The sequence below is a fragment of the Calypte anna genome, chromosome 25 (assembly GCF_003957555.1).
Source record: "Calypte anna isolate BGI_N300 chromosome 25, bCalAnn1_v1.p, whole genome shotgun sequence".
Lineage (NCBI taxonomy): Eukaryota > Metazoa > Chordata > Aves > Apodiformes > Trochilidae > Calypte > Calypte anna.
The window spans coordinates 696,274-714,303 of record NC_044270.1 but is presented as its reverse complement, the minus strand read 5'-3'; the positions used below and the strand labels follow the sequence as shown (position 1 = coordinate 714,303).

The 18,030-nt window shown below is 61.8% G+C and overlaps 4 protein-coding genes across 8 annotated transcripts; 1 reads left to right on the top strand and 3 right to left on the bottom strand.

Moving 5' to 3' along the window:
* Positions 1–671: 671 nt before the first annotated feature.
* Positions 672–4,105, bottom strand: S100A16 (S100 calcium binding protein A16). 2 transcript variants are annotated; one of them, XM_030465104.1, is made up of 3 exons: positions 4,051–4,105; positions 1,585–1,756; positions 672–1,461 (listed from the first exon to the last, which is right to left on the bottom strand). In XM_030465104.1, exons 2-3 carry the CDS (start codon positions 1,750–1,752, stop codon positions 1,297–1,299), a joined length of 333 nt encoding a protein of 110 aa, XP_030320964.1. In that variant the 5' UTR covers positions 1,753–1,756; positions 4,051–4,105; the 3' UTR covers positions 672–1,296. The 2 variants fall into 2 exon arrangements, with proteins under 2 accessions (XP_030320964.1, XP_008500790.1); XM_008502568.2 differs by lacking the exon at positions 4,051–4,105 and adding an exon at positions 2,675–2,788.
* A 3,754-nt stretch (positions 4,106–7,859) lies between these two features.
* On the bottom strand, positions 7,860–10,117 carry S100A14 (S100 calcium binding protein A14). Its single transcript, XM_030465228.1, has 4 exons — positions 9,872–10,117; positions 9,489–9,595; positions 8,080–8,226; positions 7,860–7,979 (listed from the first exon to the last, which is right to left on the bottom strand). The coding sequence occupies exons 2-4, from the start codon at positions 9,519–9,521 to the stop codon at positions 7,860–7,862; spliced, it is 300 nt and encodes a 99-aa protein (XP_030321088.1). The 5' UTR covers positions 9,522–9,595; positions 9,872–10,117.
* Positions 10,118–11,309: 1,192 nt separating this feature from the next.
* On the bottom strand, positions 11,310–12,314 carry S100A13 (S100 calcium binding protein A13). Its single transcript, XM_008502570.2, has 3 exons — positions 12,191–12,314; positions 11,681–11,848; positions 11,310–11,496 (listed from the first exon to the last, which is right to left on the bottom strand). Exons 2-3 carry the CDS (start codon positions 11,831–11,833, stop codon positions 11,362–11,364), a joined length of 288 nt encoding a protein of 95 aa, XP_008500792.1. The 5' UTR covers positions 11,834–11,848; positions 12,191–12,314; the 3' UTR covers positions 11,310–11,361.
* Positions 12,315–14,533: 2,219 nt separating this feature from the next.
* S100A1 (S100 calcium binding protein A1) lies at positions 14,534–17,337 on the top strand. 4 transcript variants are annotated; one of them, XM_030465040.1, is made up of 4 exons: positions 14,535–14,607; positions 16,454–16,485; positions 16,749–16,897; positions 17,041–17,337. In XM_030465040.1, exons 3-4 carry the CDS (start codon positions 16,757–16,759, stop codon positions 17,182–17,184), a joined length of 285 nt encoding a protein of 94 aa, XP_030320900.1. In that variant the 5' UTR covers positions 14,535–14,607; positions 16,454–16,485; positions 16,749–16,756; the 3' UTR covers positions 17,185–17,337. The 4 variants fall into 4 exon arrangements, with proteins under 4 accessions (XP_030320896.1, XP_030320900.1, XP_030320899.1 ...); XM_030465039.1 differs by having other exon boundaries at positions 14,539–14,607; positions 16,450–16,485; XM_030465038.1 differs by having other exon boundaries at positions 14,569–14,607; positions 16,440–16,485.
* The last annotated feature ends 693 nt before the right edge of the window (positions 17,338–18,030 follow it).

Sequence of the window (18,030 nt, the reverse complement as noted above, 5' to 3'; positions counted from 1 at the left end):
GTTGGGGGTGTCAGGGCCACACGGGTGTGGGGTGCTCGTCCCAGGGTGCTCGGGACCTGGAGAGGGTCCCCTGAGATGTGGGACAGCAAGAGCCTCACCCTGTGCCCCAGGCAGTGGCTTGGGGTGCTGCGGGGACATCGGGGCGCCGGGAGGCCACGGTGTCTGCTGACACCTCGTGGTGGCTCCAGGAGCCCCAGTAAGCTCAGACAAGATGGTGGTGGTGTCACCAGGGTGGTGTCATCAGGGGGGTGGTGTCACCGGGTTGGTGCTCTCACCAGGACCAAGGTTATCACCAGCCCAGGGCACCCTGTGTGGGTGATCCGAAGAGGGAATCCTCCATCCCTCACCCCGCCCCCCGTGTCCCCCGGGAAGGCAGAACCTCAGCAGCACCCTCTGCTCCTCCGAATTTTATTGCTCCAATAAATAACCCCGGTGGCATCGCCAGCCCTGTGCCACCCCCCGAGCCCGACACAGCGGAGCACCCGGCAGCACCCACCCTTCACCAGTTGTTGGGGTTTTTTGGGGGCAGGGGGGAGATAAAACCCTTTTCCTCCCCCCCCCGAAAACCCCCAAATTGGAGGGGGGGAGCTCCAAGTTGACACAAGGGAGGGGGGAAGAGGGGGCGGGGGTGGAGTTTCTGCCCTTGAAGGCCAAGAGCGGGCAGAATTCGTGTCCTAGATGAGGGGAAACCTCTCCCTTTGCTTCTTGCCCAGTCAGGGCTGGGCTTGCTCAAGGATGGGGGGCAAGGAGGGGACCCCCCTCCCCCTGGGGCTGGGATGGCCTCACACTTCCCCCCCCCCAGCTCCCACCTCAGGGTCTTCAGCCAGGGTTGCACCCCAGAATGGCTCAGTTGGCAAAGCCAGGGATAGACCAGGGTGTCCTGGGAGGGAGATTGGGGTGACCTGGGAGGAGATTGGGGTGACCTAGGAGGAAACCTGGGTGACCCAGGAGGAGACCCAGGGGACCTAGGAGGAGACCCGGGTGACCCAGGAGTGCCTGGAGGAGAGACCAGGGTGCCCCCAGGGAGATCCGTGTGTCCTGGGGGGGAGATGAGGGTGACTTCAAGGAGACCAAGGTGCCCCCAAGAGAGACCAGGGTGTCCTGGGGAGAAATCAGGGTGATCAAGGAGGACACCAAGGTGCCCTGGGGAGGTACTTGAGTGCCCCTGAGGGAGAACAAGGTGCTCCCAGGAGGAGTTTGGGCTCAGGGCGGGGAAGAGGGGAGAAGTGGGGAGCAGTGGAGAAGTAGGGACCTGGGGAGGGGAGCCCGGGGTGGGTCCGGTGTGGTAGCCACGGGCTACTTGGTGAGCTTGACGCTCATCTCCTGCTGGCGGATGATCTGGGCAATGGGGCTGGCAATGCCACCTATCAAGGTCCAGTACTCCTCGAAGCTGATGCGCCCGTCCTTGTTCTCATCCAGGTCACAGATGAGTTTGTCAGCGGCGCGGCGGTTCCCAGTGTCCTGGGGGAGAGAACAGGTTGAGGGTCAGTTTGGGGGGGGGGGGGGTAGGGGAACCTGGGGAAGCAGAAGGAGCTGCTTGGAGATCCCTGGAGGTGCTCGGAGATCCCCTGGCCCCGGCCTCACCGTCAGCATGTGGTTGAGCTCGCAGCTCAGCATCTTGCGGAATTCCTTCTTGCTGATGCGCCGCGGCTTCTTGCAGCAGCACCGGCGGCTCGAGTATTTGTCAAAGTTGTTCACCAGGACCTGGACGGCCCATTCCAGCTCCGTGCATTCTTGCATCCCTGCCTGCATTTCCCTGTGGGGACAAGGGGTCAGGAAGTGGGGGCCTTCCCCTTGCCCATGCTGGAGGGAGCAGGGTGGAAGGGCAAGCAATGTGCTGATGGTGTCACCAAAAATCATGGTGCCACCAAAGCTCACGATGCCACCAAAAGTCATGGTGTCACCAAAGGTCACAGTGTCACAAAAGCTCACAGTGCCACCAAAGCTCATGGTGTCCCCAAAGCTCACAGTGTCACCGAAGGTCACGGTGTCACCAAAGGTCACAGTGGCACCAAAGCTCACAGTGTCACCAAAGGTCATGGGGCCATCATTCATGTTGTTCATGGGAGTCTCCAGTGCCACCAGCCCTGGGTTCCCCACCAGCCCCCAAAAAGCCATCATGGGGCATGGGGTCCTTGTGTCCCCACAGTCCTCCCTACCACCTGCCACCAAAGCTCATGGTGCCACCAAAGGTCATGGTGCCACCACCCAAAGTTGTCACGGGGGTCTCCAGTGCCACCAGCCCCAAGGTCACCAAACGCCCCCCCCCAGGCAGGCAAAAAACTCCATTGGTGCCAAGGTGTGGGCACTCATTCCCCTCCCTCCCGTCCTTCCCCATGCAAGGATCACCCCAAAACTCCTCCCTGCCACCCTCCCCACGCCACCCGCCCCACCTGCCCCCCCGGGGTGCCCACCCCCACGCGTGGGACGGGGTGGATAATTATGGTGCTGGGGCCTCAGGGCTCCGCAGCGCCAGGGCCGGGGCCGACGGTTCCCAGGGCTCATTAGGGAGGAATGGGGTTGGGAGGCGCGCGGTGGCGGTGAGACCGGGGCAGGAATTTCCAGCCAACCCTCCTCTTGCTTCACAGCTCCGGGAACACCCCAGTGGGACACGTCTGGATCTGCCTGAGCCCCCCATGAGCCTGAGCCAGGGAGTCCATCTCCCCCCCAATACCCCGGGGTCCGATCCGGCCCGTTTGGTGTCCGAGGTCTCCTTTCTGTCTTCCCGTTCCCAAAGTCGGGAAGCTCCTTCTTATGGATGGACCCAACGGGGTGGTTCCCGTCACACGGGGTCAGGCATCCGCATCCCGGGCAGGATGCAGGAAACGGCGTCACCTTGTCCGGCCGTGGCCCTTTCCTGCCTCAGCAGTGGCAGGGTAGTGGTGGTCCCCATCGTTTTGCTGATTTACACCAACCCAAGGTGCAACCCCAACCCTGGAGGCAGCAGTGGTGGAGTGGGTCTTAGAGGGAGTCAAGGTGGGGTGGCCCAGAGGGGTGGCTCAGCCCTGTCCCCTGCTCTGGGGATATCATCCAGGGGTGTCTGCAGCCCAGCTGCTCCCCAGGAGCTGGCAGGACCCGTCTGGTGCTCCAGACATGCCACAGGTCCCCTCCCTCTTTGCACTGATCCTCCCCAATTCAGCCCCGGGCCCGGGACGTCGGGACATAGAGGTGGTGACAAGAGACACCAGGCTCAGCCCCAGGCTCTCCACACTCATCCCTGTGTTCCTTGGCACGGCTGCGTGACTTCCCAACCATCCTTGTCCCCATCCATCCCTGAGGGACAAGGTGCCACAGCCCCGGGTCAGCCCATCCTGGGACTGGGGACTGTCCCCTGTTTACAGGACTCTGGGGACCAGGATGGCTTTTGGTGCTCTCAGCACAGCCTCAACTCCATCCCTTCTTCATCCTAGGCCAATAATTGCCACCAAAAGGTCAGCAGCAGTACCAGGACACAAACAGCCACCAGGGTCCCACCATGCAGACCCCAGGCTGGTGTCACCGGTCCCCCCTGCCCCCAGCACCCAGCCCATTCCTGGGGCATCGTGGCTGCTGCTTCACTGCTGACTCACGGCACTGATCCAGTGGTGGCCGTGCCATTGCCATCATCCTGTCCCTGCCACCTGCCCCCGGAGACAGCCTTGGGCAAGGGGACATTGTCACCATGGTGAATAGCAGCAGGGTGGGCCAGGCAGGATGGGTCCCACCTCTTCTTCCTCCCGCTACCACCAGCACCCAGAGCTGGGATGCCCACCCAGGCACAGCCCTGGTGCCTCTGCCTCTACACCGCTGTGGGGACAGGGGGGGCAAATGTCCCTTTGCCAAGGGCCAGCCCCCATTGGCAACCCCATCTGGTCCCCAGGGACCGTGGAGGTCGATGGATGCTGCCCCAACCCCATCCTGGATCCCCCACCCCTGCTCCCCTCCACCCCACACTCACGCGGTGCTGCCGAAGAGCTCAGGGGATTTCCCCCCACCCAACCTGTGCCAGGGCTGCTCCTGGTGGAATATTCACCCCCACCCTGCTTTTTCCACCTCTCCCCGGAGCCTCACCTGGCTCTGTCGGGGGGTCCTGCTGTGTCTGGCACCGATTCCGCAGCCGGAGCCGTGGGGCCCGATTCCTCCCGCTCTCTCCTGACCTTGCACCCATAGCATCCAGCTAGGCCGGGTTTTTAAAGAGGCTCCCGCCCCTCCTTGACGTTCCCAGGGCGTTCCCAGGATGGGGCTCACCTGGGAAATGGAGCCCTGGGATTGCAACACCAGGACGGGTCGGTGCGAGCTGGGACCCGTGGGCAGGCTCCAGCACCCTGCAGGGGGCTGCTCCACGCTTGGCTGTGGGGTGGTGGCAGGGGGTTGGGGACCATCTCAGTGTCCCCACTGTTCAGGAGGGGTGGTGGGCTTCCAGCAGTTGGTGGTCGAGTGGGCATGGAACAACTCCAGCATGGTCTCAGGGATGGTGAAGCCACTGTCACCCAGCCTGTGACCCCTGTGTCCCCTGGCACGTCCCCACTGCCCACCCTGCACCAAACCTCCCCACGAGACCAGCAGGGTGGGGGACATGGTTTATTTGTACCAAAAGCACTTTTTCTCAAGGGTGGAAGGGGCTGGCGTGGGTGTCTGGGGATCTGGAAGGACAGGAACCAGCTTGGAGCTGGGCCATCTCTATCACTTGGCCATCTCTAGATGGACCAGGACTAAGATAAGGCTCTTCCCAGCTAGGAGCTGTGCTGGTAAAGTCACATCTGTCATTAATGGTGACAGCAAATTGTACCCCTCCATGTCCAGCAGAGCCATGGTGCAGAGATTCGATGCCGAGATTATATCCGGGCGTTCTTGGGAGCCACATATTTCAGGATGCAAAATAGGAGGTGACATATCACAGGCAGCAGCCACCTGCTCAGAGGGACCTTTGGGACACCCATCCCTGGAAAAAAAAAAAAAAAAAAAAAAAAAGAAGAAGAAAAAAAAACCCCAACCATGTGTCATCCCAGCTTCCCATTGGCTCCTTCCTAATCTCGGTTGGGAGGAAGCAAACCCAAACCCATTCTCAACCAAGATGCTCCAGTGTCGTTGATGCAACATCTCAAGAGGGTGGGAATCCCTCCCCGACCCTGCAGGCAAACACCTCACCTCTGAATCATGGCCTGTCATTACTCTCCTGGCCCTGGCAGATGTCACAACCACATCCAGGCCTTTATTTTATGGTGGGTTTGTTTTTTCTTTTTTTTTTTTTTTTTATTTTACGAGGTATCCAGGGTGTGTGCTGAGAGCAGCCGTGTCCCAACCCCATCCAGCCCAAAACAGTTCCCAGCTATTTTGATCAGCCCCAGGAGGTTGGATATGATACCATATCCACCAGCTCAAGGTCTGAAGAGGGAAAAGAAGTTTGGCTTCATGGTGGGACCTTTTTGCAGAGAGGTGAGGCTGAGCTTTGGCTTTGGGGTGACCCTGGAGCCACACAGAATGGAGAAATTAATTTAGGGGGGGGTTCCACCAACACAGTGCCATGACCCATCAAGGGGCACCAACAACTGGACTTTCCAGATCCAACAGCCCCTTCTCCAAGCTGCTTCACACCAGAGGAATCCTCATCCTCCCATTCACAAAACAAGACCCAGGAGTCCCCACTCCCAGAGCACATTCCCAGTTTGGTGTTGGGAAGAGGAACCTGGAGCCCCAACCCCTTTTTTCCCCCCCTTCGCTTCATCACCCCAACCATTTGACACATTTCCTGTCTCTAATTAAATGCACGCCACACCTTTCAGCTTAATTTCCATGTATTTATTTCCAAGGCAGGAACAATAAATAGTCATTCACGTTGTGAAATCCAGCCCAAGGTGAGAGGAGACAGATGGTGGCCTGTGGCCGAGCCACCATGGCTGTGGTGGCCACCAACCCAGGGAGAACCTTCCACCCTCTCCTGACCTCAGGTTTCATCACATTTCTCTGGGGTCTGGGTTGATTTGTTGTTGTTGTTTGGGTTTTTTTTTCATCTATTTATTTATTTATTGCCCCAGCACTCAGCTTCAGAAGGTGCTGCTGAGGTGCCACCACCTTTTTTTTTTTTTTTTTTGTTTTTGGAGACCTCCAAAAAGCTCTCCATCTGGGACAAGACCTCCATCTGGAGCTGCCCATGGGCTCCTCCAGGACACGGAGCTGGGTGGGAATGGCCAAGCTGGCAGAGGAAAGGTGGGATTGTGGGGCTCAGGGGGTGCTCTGCACCCTCTCCAGCCCATTGGGAGCCTGGGCTCGTTGCCCCAGCCTGGCCAGTAGCCCCATTGTGGCATCAACTGCTTTCTAATTTCCTGTAATTAAACAGAAATCCCACATTTTCCTAACATGGGGGGGAGGGGAGGGATCTGGACCCCGCTGCCCACCAGGCAGCTCCCTGAGGGGCTCCAAGCTCTGGATTTTGGGGTCTCCTCTGATCCTGGGGATGCCTCCAGCCTGAAGTCCTCAAGGTGCCTGGGGTGGGGGCCCTGCCATGGGGGTGGCTGGGCATGAGCCACCCCAGGGACTGGGCACGGGGACAGCACCCTGCACCCCCCTGCACCCTGCACCCCCCCCAGAGCCCTGCACCCCCACTGCACCCTGCACCCCCCCCAGAACCCTGTATCCCCACTGCACCCTGCACTTCCCACGGCACCCTGCACCCCACAGCACCCTGCACACCCCTGACACTGCACACTGCAGCACTCCATGCACACCCTCAGCACCCTCCAAACCCCTCCAGCACCCTGCATAACCCCAGCACCCCATGAACACCCCCAGAACCTTGCACACTGCAGCACCCTGCACACCCCTGGCACCCCATGAACACCCCCAGCACCCTGCACACCCCCAACACCCTGCACACTGCAGCACCCTGCACACCCCTGGCACCCCATGAACATCCCCAGCACCCTGCACATCCCTGGCACCCAGTGCACAGCCCCAACACACCCTGCACCCTCACCCCCTGCTGATCAGAGCTTTGGGTGCTACGGCCCCATCCCTCCCTGCTCCCTGCTTCCCCCCAAGGAGGAAGGAGCTCACCCCACCCCATCCCAGCTGGGTTTGGTTGGGGGTCGGTTTGGGGTTTTTTTTCCAGTTTTTGTTCCTTTATTAATTTATACAAAAACGGTTACAAGTGGCACAAGCTGATCCCAGCCCACCACCCACCAGCCCCCAGCCCAGCTGCTGGCCAGGGAACAGCATCCCTGGAGAGGGGCTGGTGGGGGGACCCTGCAGTGCACCCCAAAACCTGGCCAGGCATAGGGCCTCATGGTCACTGCACTGGGGGATGAGCAGAGAGCATGGCCCGGGCCACCAAGGGCCACCTCAAAGCTTTGGATGTCCCCAAAGCGTGAGGCAGAGCAGTGGCAAAGGGGCTCCGGGGGGGGGGCAGGGACGAGCCTGCGCATCCGAGGGGTTTTTTTTGGGGGGGTGTGAGGGGGAAGGAACTGAATCCCTCTCGTTGCGATGCTCAGGGGCTGGGGGACTTGCAACCAGAGGGGTTTGGGGGCTGGAGTTGGGAAAAGGCTTGGGGGGGGGGGGGGGGAAGGAAGGCTCTGGAGCAAAGGACGGAGCAAGGCGGCTGCGGAGCCAGGGTCAGGAACCCCCTTGCCACCTCCCTCTCGCCGTGGTACAGAGCTGGGGATGGGAAGGAAGGATTCCTGAGGGGCAGGAGAATGGAGAGGAGAGGGCTGGAGCCAGGGAGGGGGATTCCTCCACCCTGGCTGGGGACACGAGGAGGAGACAGCCCCGGCAGGAGCCACGCTGCGGTTTTTCCCAGGCGCATCCCACCGGGACCATCAGCCCCCCCTGAAGCTTCAGGGGGCAGAGCCTGAGGCCTCGGGCACCTTCCCATCCCCTGCCACCCTCTACTTTCTCCTGCAGCCCTTGGCCGCGTCCCCCATCATGTCCCAGTATTCTCCAAACTCCAACTTGGCCTCATCAGGATCTCCCATGCATTCGATCTTCTCTTCCAGTGGTCCAACGCACTGCACCGGGGAGAGGCAAAAAAGCATCGGGGTGATGAAGCTGCCAGGTCCCATGGGTGGTCTGTGCCCACCCCTGCCCACCGCCAGGCTCTGTCCTCACCTTGCCCAGGTGGGGCAGCTTCTGCACCACCAGCTCCTGCATCTCGTTGGGTGTCAGATACTCCTTCTGTCCCTTCACTGCATAGCAGTGGAATTGGTTGATGACGGTCTCGATGGCTCGTTCCACATCAGTGAGCTCCTGGCAGTCCTGCATGGGGGAGAGAGAGGGTTAGCACAGGTGGGACACCTCCATGAATGGGTGGGTCATCTCTCTGAAGGATGGGACACCTCCCTGGATGGATGGGACATCCCCTGGATAGACAGGACAAGCCCTGAGTAGATGGGCCACCCCCTGATGTGCTCCCTGTGGATGATCAAGCTCTCCTCAAGGAAGTGATAAACCTCCTTATCAACACGATCCCTCTCCACACAGATGTGAGACCCCCACAGAGATGTGAGACCTCTCCACGCAGACCTCAGACTCCACCATCCAGCCACGAGACCCCATCATCCAGATGTCAGACCCCACCATAGAAACGCGAGACCCCCCCATCCAGATGTCAGATCCCCCCATCCAGATGTTCCATACAAGCTCGGCACAGTTCCCACACCCCCTCCAGCTGCCATGCCCTCCTCCACCTCACCGTGTCACCCCTCCCCACAGCCATGTCACCCCCCAATCTCTGCTTGCCCGGACTTCTCCCTGCCCGGGGCCAGCGCGGCTCAGCCACCCCGGCGTCTCCGGGCGCTACACCCACGGGGCGCGGGGGCCGTGGCCGCCGTCCCAACTGGTTCTTCCTCCTCTCCTTTGCACAAGCGGCAGGGATGGTGGCATGAGTCAGTGGCCAGGACAACTCAGGTGCCCACTGGGATGGGGTTTGGTTGATGGGGGAGAAGGGGGGAGGGTCCAGACTCCCCTTCCCCAGCTCCCCAGGTGAATTAAGCAAAGCTGCCTTGGAAGGGAAACGATGGTGAATCACTGGCAGCTGTGGTTTCCCCGTGAAATGCCACAAAACCACAGCAGGACACGATGCCCATGAGGGAGAACACGGCAATCTTCAGCCCCGACTCAGCCAAATCCTCCGCAGGTGCAAAGAAGGGGTGGGGTGAACAACACACCCCCCCCCCAGCCCAGAGTTGAAAGCCAAGGAAAACAGGAGACTTTCTGCCATCGGGCATCCTTGGAGAAGTTGTCAGGAGCTCCAAAAGTTGAGCTGGAGAAAGCTGTCCTGGTTCCCCCAGCTTTCAAGTGACTCCTGGTGTGCAGCACCGGGGTCCCCCTGCCCAGTGCTGAGGCAGTGTCACCGAACCCCAAAACAACCCCACCCCAGCTCCTGCTCCTGCTCCGGGATGGGGCTGCCCTGAGTCACCCCATCCTCCAGGGCTGTCGCTCGGAGGGATGAGACCCTGTGGGGTTCACCCCTGCTCCCCACACCCCAGTGGGGGGTTGGTTCTGCATGGCTCATGGACCTTGCGCTTCTTGCGGCAGTTGCATTGGCCCATGCTGCTCCTGGCTGGGATGGAGTCCTCGGTGGCAGCAGTGGTGGAGCCGTCCTCTCCAGTGGGGTCTTGAGGAGCTGACAGGGGGAAGAAATCTGAGCTCAGCTCTTGGCTCAGTAGGGAATTTCCCCTCTTTCAATGCCGGGACCCAAAGCAAAGCAAGGAAGAAGCTCCGGGATGCGGTGAGCTGCCGGGACACGTCCCAGAGCAAGAGCATCCCAGCAAGTCATGGCAGAGCCGAGCGTGGGAGCAGGAAGGGGGGAACGGGGGGGGTGAGGAGGGGTGATGGGACCCCTGGGTGCAGACCCCCTCCTCCCCCCCTGCAGCCCCGGATGGGCAGATGGGCCACTTACCTGCTCCACGGGCTCTCCCGGGTGTGCGCGGGCTGCGGCGCGCCGGGGTTTTATACGGCGGGGAGGTGTGAGTGGGAGCTCCCAGCGCGCCGGCAGCTGCGGTGTGGTGCAAGGCGTCTCATTTCGGAGCTTGGCCCAGGGCCAGCGTGGGGCTGGGAAACGCCTCCTGCCAGGACACACTGATGGCTCCTCAGCCAGCCAGCCCAGCCGTGGCACAACCGGGAAGCACCGCGTGGGAACAGTCACACGGGCACCGGGGCCCTGGTTGGCTCGGGGATATTGATCATAGAATCATGGAGTGGTGAAAGGGACCTTGAAAGACCATCTGGACTCAACCCCCTGCTCCCTGTCCCTGGGCAGGGACAAGTTCCACCAGCCCAGGTTGCTCCAAGCCCCATCCAACCTGGCCTGACACTGCCAGGCTGGCCAGGGGGTCCCTCCAGCCCACCCAACACATCCTCATCGTTTTATCATCCCAGAGGTAGGGAAGGGGAGGGATGAGTTGCAAAACACGGGATGGGCCAGGAATCTCCAAAGAGGGATGGTAGCTGGACCCTGAGATGTGCCCACCAGGTCTTAGGGGTGAGACCAAGGTGAGCAGGGAGCCTTGGTTTGGCCTGGGCAGGGACCCCTCCCACCAGCCCAGGGTGCTCCAAACCCCATCCAACCTTCAACACTGCCAGGGATGGGGCAGCCACAGCTTCTGGGGGGGCAACCTGGGGCTCAGCACCCTCACCCCGAAGAATTTCTCCCTCCCATCTCCTCTCCATCTCCCCTCTTGCAGCTGGAAACCCTTCCCCCTCATCCCATCCCTCCAGACCCCTGTCCGAAGTCTCTCCCCAGCTTTCCTGTAGGCCCCACTCATGGCTCACCCCATGGCAGGGATTTCACCATTTCCCAGCAGCTCCAGAATTTGCTTTATGCTTTATGCTGGGAGTAGGAGCTCAGTTAGGAGTGCTGAGCTGGGGACACACTGTGCCAGTGGACACGTCCATCCAGTGCCACTCAAAACCCCAGAGAGGATGGGGCATTGGTCCCTAGAGGCAGTGGCTACCACAGCTACCACAGCATCTCTGCCTGAGATGCTCCTGAGCCCCACCCCGGGCCCAACCACATCTTTGCCACCCATTGGGGTTGCTCTTATCCACCCCACGACCCAGCAGGAAGGCGTCTGTGGGGCACAGGAAGGCGTTTGTGGGGCGCAGGAAGGAGTTTGTGGGGCTCCAGGTGGCACCTCGCAAGCCAGATCAACGCAAGAGCCATTTGGGAATGGCCTCATCCGGCACCACTTCCCCACAGCAGCCACCCCAGGACCCAGTGAGCCCCAACCCACTCCCCATGAGGCTGGGCTGGTCCCTGGGGAGATGCCCATGGGGCTGCCCAAACTGGGACACACAGCACCCCCCCCTTCCACTTAGAACTGCGGTGATGCTGAGGCTCAAGGAAAACCTTTTATTGGTTCTGCGTGGGCTGAGTCCTCCCCAGCCCCATCACTTCTTCCCTGTTCTCTCCCTCCTCATGGCCTTGGCCAGTTCCCCGATCAGCCGCCAGTACTCCCCGAACCTCAGCTCCTCGTCGTTGTTCACATCCAGCTCCTTCATCTTCTCCTCCAGGGAGGGGACATCCTGCAGGGAGGACAGGGAAGGCTCAGCCATGTCCCAGTTCCCAGCCAGCAGGATGAGGCTGGAGGAGGGAGCGGGGAAGCAGGAGCTGCTGCTTGCTCTTGCTTGCAGACCCCAGGGTATCAAGAGCCGTCCCCCAAAACTCGGGGGCCAACCCCAGGGTCCAGCCACCTCCCCCACTCCTCACCTTCATCAGGTTGGGCAGCTGGAGCTGGACCAGTTCCTTGAACTCACTGGTGGTCAGTGTGCCCTTCCTGCCCTCCTTCCCTGCGTAGGTGAAGAAGGTGGTGACGATCTTCTCGATGGCCAGTTCCAGCTCTGTCAGCTCGCCCGTGGCCATGGCGGTGGCCAGAGGCTGCAGGGAGAGGAGCCAAGAGGGGGTCAGAGGTTGGGGGGGACACCCCCAGGGTGCATCAGGAGATGGGAACCCTCTCCCCTTCCCCAGCCCAGGGGTGCAATGAGTCTGCAAGGTCTCAGCTCCACTCCTTGGGGGAATGGGGGCTGCCCGGCTGCTCCCTGGGGACTCTGGGTTTTGGGGCGGGGAGGGGGGGGAGCAAAGACCTTCGGTGACACCGCTGCGGGTGAGTCACAGAGGGAGCGGGGATGAGGGGACATCAGGGGGTCCCCAGAGCCACTCTCATCCTGCGGGGGTAAACGGTGGCCGGGGTGGGGTGGGTGCTGCCACTCCCCTACTTACCCCCCCTTGGGCTGCAGGCAGGGAGCTGCGGGCAGGACGCGGACCCCCGGGAGGTTTTATACCCTGCGTGGCGTGAAGGGAGAGTTGGGTGCTTTGTGTATGTGCCCCCCCGTTCCCCCCCCCTTGCCAGGGTGCTGGGTTTCCTGTTGCAACCGGACGGACGCACAGACACCGCCCGCCCGACCTCCTCCTCCTCCTCTTCTCCCTCCCCGTGTGGGCCACAGAAGAAATTCTGCGTCGGGTGCCCTGGGTTCGGTCCCGGTGCTGCTGCCGCGGGGATGCTGTGGTGGGGAGCAGGATGGGGACCACGGGGCAGAGCAAGGGGACAGAGTGGGTGGGCTGGAGCATCCCGTGGGACTCGAGCACCACCTGGGTCTCTCCGGGAGTGCAGAGCAGGTCCCAGCCCTGGGATGGACATTGGGGATGAGGAAGGAGGTGGCCCCGACACGGTGGCTGATCCCGAGGATGTGGCAGGCAGCACCGGGGACCCAAAATCCGGGTTCGACCCGCGCTGAGTGAGAGTTGTGACTCAGCCACCCCGCTGATATCATCCCTATTAATAGTGGGCTTTGTGAAAATTAATTAAGCCAAATTAATTAGGGGGTTGGAACTGCCCGAACCTTCCCCTTTAATCACGGGGTATTTATAACATGGCAGCCCTGGCAGGGTTCCAGCCAGAGAGGCTGCGCAGCTCCACAACGCCGTTCCCACGGGGTCCCCCAATCTCTGCCCGTGTCCCAGCACTGCCACTTGTCCCCAGTCAAACCCCACCTGGTGCCAAACGGCACAGCCCCGGGCAGAAGGGACACCAGGGCTGCAGGATGAGGGTGACCTTGGGGACCTAAGCGTTGTGTTGGTGTCCCCGAATGCTGGTCAGCCCATCCCTGGATGCCACAGGGGCTGTGTCCTGCTGTCCCCACGGTCCCTGGGAGCCCGTCACAGCCTGGAGTGATCACCCCCCTGCCAGTGGTGATTTGGGGACCCAGAGCAGGGAGGTCCTTGACTCAACGCCGCTGTCACCAGCTCAGTTTCTGCTGAGTCCTGACACATTCACTCCGCCTCTCCATGGGGATGAAGAGGCTCTGGTGGCACTGGGCAGCTCGGTCCCCACCCCACACCCGTCACACCAGCTCACGGGGGAGGAATTGGCTTCCTGCAGCCCCATCCTGCCCGTCCCCGGGGTGACAGGGGGGACAGGGACGGGACTTCCGTCGAGCCCCACGTCAGGGGACTGAGATGGTCTCTTGGGAAACTGTGGGGTGAGTCAAGCTCAGCAGGGACAGGGACAGGTTTGAGGTGAATCACCAGCCCCAAAGAGCCAGGCGGGCCCGTGACTCGCCACCCCTGGAATTTTGGGGTGCCAGGACGGGGTGAGGAGGCAGCGGCCCCGCGACAGGATGCAGCCAAATCACAGGTGACAGGAGAAATGGCACCTCCCAGTTGAGCCCAGGATCCCCACTTGGGGCTGTCCCCAGGGGCAAGGAGTGGTGACCTGGCCTTGGGGACACCACCACTACCAGGAGGTGACAGAACACCACAGGACTCTGTGTGACAGGTTGAGGGGTCGGGGTGCGGGTTCATCCCAAGAGGTTGGTGTCTGCCGACATGTCCTGGTCCTGGGGTTGTCCCCAGCCTGTTTTGGTTCTACCAGGGATGGTCACCACAGCCACCAGCCTGGTGGTGGCCCACACCTCTCTGGGGACTCGCAGGGGTGGGGGGGAGTGTGGTTATTTGAGGCTGCAAACCTGTGTGCCCAGTGTCACTGCCACATCTCTGTCCCAGCAGATGTCCTGCAGTTTTCCCCTCCAAATCCCAGGGATGGAAAATCCATTTCCATGCTTGAGCGATGGGATGGAGAGACAAAAATCAGCCCAGCCCCGGCACCAGCAACTGGAGCAACTGGTTTAGCTGGGTCAAAGTGGAACACAGGGAGTCGCAGAAGCAGCAGCAGTGGCTGAAACCTGTTCCAAGATGTGTGTAAACCTCCTGGCATGTCCCTCACTGCTCCCGGTTTGGTAAGAGCTTCCCCAGGGGATGTGCCAGCTCACCCCACAGCCAGCACCATGGTGATAGGGACACAGAGGTCCTGGTGCTGTCCCCTCTGGTGCCCTGGGTTGAACCTGGACACCCATCTCCAGCTGATCCCACCACTCAGGAGACATCTGGCCAGATCCTGCTCTCTGGGGAGGTTCATAAAAGAAACCCCTCAGAGCACAACCAGGGCTGTGGGACACCCTGGGGCTCTGTGTCCTCTGTGGGGACGGGACTGGGTTATTTTTAAGCTCTGGAGTGGGTGACGATGGCAGCTCCGTCACGGGCAGCTGCTGCCCAGCTGGGCAGGTGGCACAGCCCGACGTCCCCGGAAGGGGTGGACGGATCCTGCTCGCTGCTGAGCCACGCCGGGGACACCCCACAGAGTGAGTGCCACCAGGGGGGCCCTGCCCGTGTCCCCCTGTCCTCATGCTCTGCCTCTCCCAGGGGTCACTCCCATGGCCCCTCTCCCTGCCCCACACCAAAAACGGGAGCTGGGTCCTGCTAGGGAGCAGATCTTGAACCTCCATACAGGCCCCTCCACTTCTATCTGAGACCCTCACCTCTATCCAGACCCCCCTACTTCCATCTGGGACCCTCACTTCTATCCAAGACCCCCACCTCTTGTCTGGTACCTGTACTTCCATCTGGGACCCCCTATTTCCATCTAGGACCCCCACCTCTTCTCTGGGACCTCCATTTTTATCCAGGAGCCCTACTTTCATTTGGGACCCCCACTCCCACCTCTAACCCACCCCATAACCCACAACCCCCACCCGGGGACCCCCTTTGCAGCCCCCTCAGTTGCTCCAGGGACAGGACAGGGGTTGGACCCCCACAAGACTCCACACATCACCCCAAACCCTCCATCCACCCCCCCCCCCAGCACAGGGCAGTGGTGGGGAGGTGACCACAGGGGGTTGGGTGGTTTTGGGGTCCCCACAGAAGGGGGAAGGGGGGGAAGTTCCACGTGGTTTCCCAACAGGAAGTGCGGGAGATGGAAACGGAGGGAGCAGGATATAATTAGTCCCAAATTAGGATTGGAGTCCTGGATAAAGAGCCCGGCACCACCCGGCTCTTGCGAAAATCCTCGACGCCGCACTGGCAGTTCCATGGAAGGGAACTTACAAAAAAAAAAAAAAAAAAAAAAAAAAAGGAAAAGAAAAGAAAAAAAGAAAAAAAAAAAAAAAAGAAAAAAAAAAAGAAAAGAAAAGAAAAAAAAAAAAAAAAAAAAAGAGGGGAGGGTGGGTAACGATCTTGAGTTTGGGGGCTCAGCACCGGTGCTGCTGCCCCCGGGAACGCACGGGGATGCGGAGCGGTAACGGGAGCCGCGGCAAGGCCGGGATTATCGGCATCAGCCTTGCCAGCTGGGAATCTGGTTTCTTGGCCGAGGCGTTGCTGGAGCAACCTCCGGGCTGGGATTGTGGGGTTGGTTTAGTTTGACAAGAGGCTTTTCTGTTCGCTGGGAGCTGGTGGCCCCGGGGGGCCCGGCCAGAGTCACCCGATAGCCCCCGGCGCCTCCCCCCGGCTCCGCTGGCGAGGCCGAGGACATCGGACACCCCCCGCACCTTATCAGCCCCCGGGGGGGGATTGAGGGGGGAGGAGGACCAGGGCCGGATCCGGCACAGCACCTTGGTGCTGACAGATGGGGGATGCCTGCGGGCGCCGAGCGGGTGACACCATGGGGTCAGACCCCGGGCACTGCGGCCGCCAGCAGAGCCAGAGCCTGGTGCAGGATCGTGGAATGGTTTGGGATGGAGGGATGAAGACCAACCCATCCCACCCCCCCTGCCATGGGCAGGGACACCTCCTGTAGACCAGGTTGCTCGAAGCCCCATCCAACCTGGCCCTCCTGGGGACTCTCCTGCCCACCCGACACGTCCCCATGTCCCCAGCAGTCCCCTCTGCCCCATGGGGCCGTGGTGGGGCCAGCCCTGGGGGGGTGGCAAGAAGGGGAAAAGTGGGGAAGGACAGGGATCCCCCCCAAAGTGACCCTTGGCATTGCTGCCCACCCCTCCCCTGCCCACCTGAGGGGCTGGGAACGCTCCCCAGCACCATCCTGGGGCCGTTGTGGGGTGAGTGGGGCAGTGGGGTGCCCCCCACATCCCGGCCCCCGCTGAGGCGGCGCAGGGAGGCCCAACGGTGCCAGCCGGGCTGCCCAGCCCCGGTATCGGATCCTCCCGGAGGGAGGGGGCTTGGAGCTTATTTAACATCCCAGGTTTGCCCAGGCAGACACACTCGGAGCAGCGCGGCAGGGAGCTCAGGTGAGCGTGGGTCCCGGCTGGGGCACGGGTGGGTCCGTGAGAGGGCAGGGGGCTGGGACCCCCCACCCACAAGAACACCCTGCCCAGCCCTGGGGAGCAGAGGAGACCCCCGTGGCCCCACGTCCAGCTCCCAAGCGCCCGGGGTGGAGGTCACGGCACTCCCCAGCGGGGGTGGCTGCGATTTGGGGGGGTTGCCCCTCGCAGTGAGGGGTCTGCTGGGTACCTGTCCCCCTCCCATTAACACGAGCGGTGCCTCCCCGCAGCCACAGCGATGGCGTCACAGCTGGAAGGGGCCATGGAGACACTCATCAATGTCTTTCACCATTACTCGGGCAAAGAAGGGGACAAGTACAAGCTGAGCAAGAAGGAGCTGAAGGAGCTGCTGCAAAGCGAGCTGGGCTGCTTCCTGGAGGTAGGGACGGGGGTGCAGAGCTGGGGGTCCCCCCTTTCCATCCATCCATCCATCCATCCATCCATCTATCCATAACCCAGGGTAGCAGCGTTCCAGCGGTCTGCTGAACCCCGGGGCTCACCCTCTCACCCCCTCTTCCACAGACCCAGAAGGACACAGGTGCTGTGGAGAAGATCATGCAGGACCTGGATGAGAACGGCGACGGGGAGGTGGACTTCCAGGAGTACGTGGTCCTGGTGGCCGCCCTCACCGTGGCCTGCAACACCTTCTTCTGGGAGAACGCCTGACCACGGCCGGTCCCCACCCCGCAGCAGCCGGCCACGGTGTCCCCAAAACGCAGAGCCCCCCGCCAACCCCCCCAGCTCACTCTCCACTGCCCAGCACACCCTGGGGATCCCACTGGGATCCAGCTCCACAATAAAGACACCGCCCCAGCCAGAGCCGTGCTGTCAGCTCCTTCCTTTTTCAGGCTTGGGGTTTCTCCTTGTCCCCCTACGAGTGCTCCCGGGGATACCAAGGAACCTTCCCTCTCCTCAGCCACGGGGTCACAGGGAAAAGCCACCCTGGGTCACCACAAGTGCCTGGAAACACCCCCGGTCTCCACCCAGCTCCGGTTCCTCCATCGCACCCCGCACCCCGCCCCGCAGCCCGCCACCAACCCCGAACCACCCCGGGCACAGCGGGTGACCCCGATCTGCTCCGGGGTGTTGGGGTGCAGGACACGGGGGTGCAACACGGGGACCCTGGAGGTGACGGCCGCCAGCCCCGGGCTCGTTGCCGGTGCTGTCAGAGGTGCGGGCACCGCGCCCCGTGGGGCTGGAGGAACCGGTTCTTATCTCCTCGCCCAGCGGGCCCGCAGCCAGCAGCCCCCGCCAAGAGGCCCGGCCCGGACGGGTACCCCGCAGAGCCGCCAGCGCCATCGTCTGCCAGGGCCGGGCCCGGTGCTCGCAGCTCCGCCCCGGTCGGGGCTTCACACCGGGTACAGCCCCGCCACGGGGAGGCGGGGAGGGGGGGAGAGACCGGAGGCCCCGTGAGGCCTCCCGCAGATTTGCAAGGGCTCCACCCGCACCCGAGTCAGACCACGGCGGGATCTGAACCGCGCCCGGGGCTCAGGAACGGGATGGGGGGGGGGA